Here is a 3963-nt window from a genome sequence, read left to right as displayed (position 1 = left end):
ATGTGTTAGCATATGGTATTTGTCTTTCTCTTTCTGACTTACTTCACTCTGTATGACAGACTCTAGGTCTATCCATCTCATTACAAATAGCTCAATTTCATTTCTTTTCATGGCTGAGTAATATTCCATTGTATATATGTGCCACATCTTCTTTATCCATTCATCTGATGATGGGCACTTAGGTTGTTTCCATCTCTGGGCTATTGTAAATAGAGCTGCAATGAACATTTTGGTACACGACTCTTTGAATTTTGGTTTTCTCAGGGTATATGCCCAGTAGTGGGATTGCTGGGTCATATGGTAGTTCTATTTGTAGTTTTTAAAGGAACCGCCATACTGTTCTCCATAGTGGCTGAACCAATTCACATTTCCACCAGCAGTGCAAGAGTGTTCCCTTTTCTCCACACCCTCTCCAGCATTTATTGTTTCTAGATTTTTTGATGATGGCCATTCTGACGGTGTGAGATGATATCTCATTGTAGTTTTGATTTGCATTTCTCTAATGATTAATGATGTTGAGCATTCTTTCATGTGTTTGTTGGCAGTCTGTATATCTTCTTTGGAGAAATGTCTATTTAGGTCTTCTGCCCTTTCTTGGATTGGGTTTTTTGTTTTTTTGTTATTGAGTTGCATGAGCTGCTTATAAATTTTGGAGATTAATCCTTTGTCAGTTGCTTCATTTGCAAATATTTTCTCCCATTCTCAGGGTTGTCTTTTGGTTTTGTTTATGGTTTCCTTTGCTTTGCAAAAGCTTTGAAGTTTCATTAGGTCCCATTTGCTTATTTTTGTTTTTATTTCCATTTCTCTAGGAGGTGGCTTAAAAAGGATCTTGCTGTGATTTATGTCATAGAGTGTTCTGCCTATGTTTTCCTCGAAGAGTTTGATAGTTTCTGGCCTTACATTTAGGTCTTTAATCCATTTTGAGCTTATTTTTGTGTATGGTGTTAGGGAGTGATCTAATCTCATACTTTTACATGTACCTGTCCAGTTTTCCCAGCACCACTTATTGAAGAGGTTGTCCTTTCTCCACTGTACATTCCTGCCTCCTTTATCAAAGATAAGGTGACCATATGTGAGTGGGTTTATCTCTGGGCTTTCTATCCTGTTCCATTGATCTATCTTTCTGTTTTTGTGCCAGTACCATACTATCTTGATTACTGTAGCTTTGTAGTATAGTCTGAAGTCAGGGATATTTATCTATTTTATGTATAGTAGTTTGTATCTCTTAATCCCATACCCCTAATTTGCCCTCTGCCACTTCTCTCTCCCCTTTGGTAACCACAAGTTTTTTTTCTATATCTGTGGGTCTGTTTCTGTTTCGCATATATACATTTATTTGTATTATTTTTTAGCCTGAATACTGATTTCTGAAGTACTAGTCCAAAGTGCCTTTTCTTATTCTATTCCATCTCACCTATAATATCTTCCTTTCTACATCCAAACAGAAATTAGAACTTGGAAGCTCAAAACATGTATGCAAGATGACAGGCTGGATAAAAGGAGATAACAGTTGTGCAACTGGCAGTGAGTGGGCCATTACCTCCTGGAAGATGGAGAAGATGATCCAATATAATAATAATGGCTAACATTCATTTACAGTGGGTCAGGGAATTAGCTAACCGTTTTCTAGAAATTAGCTCATTTCAACAGCTTGGCAGGGTAAATACTATTATTATTCCATTATAGTAGATGAGGAACAGAGTGTGAAGAGGTTGAATTACTAGAGCAGATCAGTTAAAAACTGATGGCCGGGAAAGGGGAGCATGGATGGGGGAGGGAAGGACGGAGGGGCGCGCAGAGCCGAGGGGCGGCCGCGGATGCTCTGGGCGCCTGTCGTGCTGTGCGCGTGCATAGCCGCCTGGTGCGCGCAGGCTCTGGCAGCGGCCGCGGGCGGCAATTTTCTGGACAACAAACAATGGCTCAGCACGGTGTCCCAGTACGACCGGGAGGCCGTACAGTGGAACCGATCCCGAGACGATGATTATTTCCGCACTTGGAGTCCAGGGAAGGCCTTCGATGGGGCTCTAGACCCAACTAAAGACCCATGCTTAAGGCTGAAATGTAGTCGCCACGAAGTGTGCATTATTCAAGGTTCTCAGACCACAGTCTGCGTTGGTCAGCGGAGGCTCACGCACAGTATGAAAGATGCAGGAGTTGGGCATAAGCAGTGGAGGGGTCCCCCGACATCCACCTGCCAGCAGTGCTCGGGGGTCTCTACCAGCCCTGTCTGTGGTTCAGATGGACATACCTACTCTTCTCAGTGCAAACTAGAATACCAGGCATGCATCTTAGGAATACAGATCTCAGTCAAGTGCGAAGGATGTTGCCTGTGTCCTTCAGATACGACCATGGGCTCAAGCAGGAATATGAAGAGGGCCTGCAGTGACCTGGAGCTCAGGCAGATGGCCAGCAGACTGCTGGACTGGTTCAAGGCCCTGCATGAGAGTGGGGGCCAGAACAAGAAGACGAAAGCATCGCTGCGGCCGGAGAGTAGCAGATTTGATACCCGTATTTTGCCAATTTGCAAGGATTCACTCGGCTTGATGTTTAACACTTGATACAAACTACCACCTGCTCCTGGACCAGTCGGAGCTTGGGAGCATTTACCTGGACAAGAACGAGCGGTGCGCGGAGGCCTTCTTCAGCTCCTGTGACACGTACAAGGACAGCTCCATCTCCAACAACGAGTGGTGCTACTGCTTCCAGAGGCAACAAGACCCACCTTGCCAGACGGAGCTCGGCAGTATTCAGAAGCGACTCGGGGTGAAGAAGCTCCCTGGACAGTAAATCCCCCAGTGTGACGCAGATGGTTACTACAAGCCAACGCAGTGCCACGGCAGCACTGGGCAGTGCTGGTTTGTGGACCGATACGGAAGGGAAGTCGTGGGGTCCAGGAAGCGCGGTGCTGCAGACTGTGCTATTGATTTTGAGATCTCTGGAGATTTTGCAAGTGGAGATTTCCGTGAATGGGCTGCTGATGACGATGAAGATGACATTATGAACGATGAAGATGAAATTGAAGATGATGATGAGGATGAAGGGGATGATGATGATGGTGGTGACCAGGATGGATACATCTGATGGATGAGAGCTGAGAGCAACAAATTCTACGTTTCTTTTATTTACCAAGTGATCCCTTACTGAGGAGTACCTTCTTGCCCCAAAACAAAATGATTCTAAAACTCACTTAATATTTTGTATAATTATTTCAAATATTGCAACTAAAGTCATAGAACTTTATGTTTAGAGAAGTATCATTTACTTTGAGTTTTTATATGAAAAAGAGAACACATATGGAGTCTAGCCAGACAAGAGAAAGTTATGAAGAGATACTGATCTATGTGAGTCTGCCACAAACAAAACAACCAGTGCTTGAGGTCATATATGATATTTTTCTGGGAAAAATTCTAAGTTAAATCTACAATAACATACTAGTGACCTGGATTCTAAGGATTTTATTAAAATATGCATGACCTTAATTGCAGTTTCCAAGTAGACTCTTCCCAGAGCTGGAGTGATTTAGAGGTGAGTGAGGGAATAGCACAAAGTGAGAAAAACAAAGTCACTATCTTGGAGACCTCCACCATGTTTGTATGTTTTTAGTTATGAAGTTTTAATGATGTTTTTAGTTATGAAGTTATTCTGGATGTGACCAGATATCGTACAAAATGGGCAGCAGGGGAAAACCATGGATTTTGAAAGTTAAAAACATAGTTGTCCTTTCTAATTTTTATTTTATTTTGGACAGCAGTCTCATGTTGATTTGTTTGATAATCTTAACCAGCATGATTTCTTTATCTTTCTAGGTTTCTTTATCTTTCTGACCAGCAACTTAGGGTGCAGAACTTAAAGTAGAAAGACAAAGGGAAAGATTCTTTTAAACCATATTTTTACAAAAAGTTTGTCATTTGCCTCAATATCAAACTTAAAAATCTTCATTCTTGTTTTATTTCCTATGTTAGA

The 3963-nt window shown here is 42.1% G+C and overlaps 1 protein-coding gene across 1 annotated transcript; it reads left to right on the top strand.

Annotated features, from left to right (window-relative positions):
- Window positions 1–1817: 1817 nt before the first annotated feature.
- On the top strand, window positions 1818–3081 carry LOC132513687 (testican-3-like). The gene is given in 2 exon segments (XM_060138216.1): window positions 1818–2551; window positions 2553–3081. Coding segments are annotated over 2 exon segments (1263 nt in total).
- Window positions 3082–3963: the final 882 nt, after the last annotated feature.

Source organism: Lagenorhynchus albirostris, chromosome X (genome assembly GCF_949774975.1).
Source record: "Lagenorhynchus albirostris chromosome X, mLagAlb1.1, whole genome shotgun sequence".
Taxonomy (NCBI): domain Eukaryota; kingdom Metazoa; phylum Chordata; class Mammalia; order Artiodactyla; family Delphinidae; genus Lagenorhynchus; species Lagenorhynchus albirostris.
This window is presented reverse-complemented; position numbering and strand designations above follow the sequence as displayed.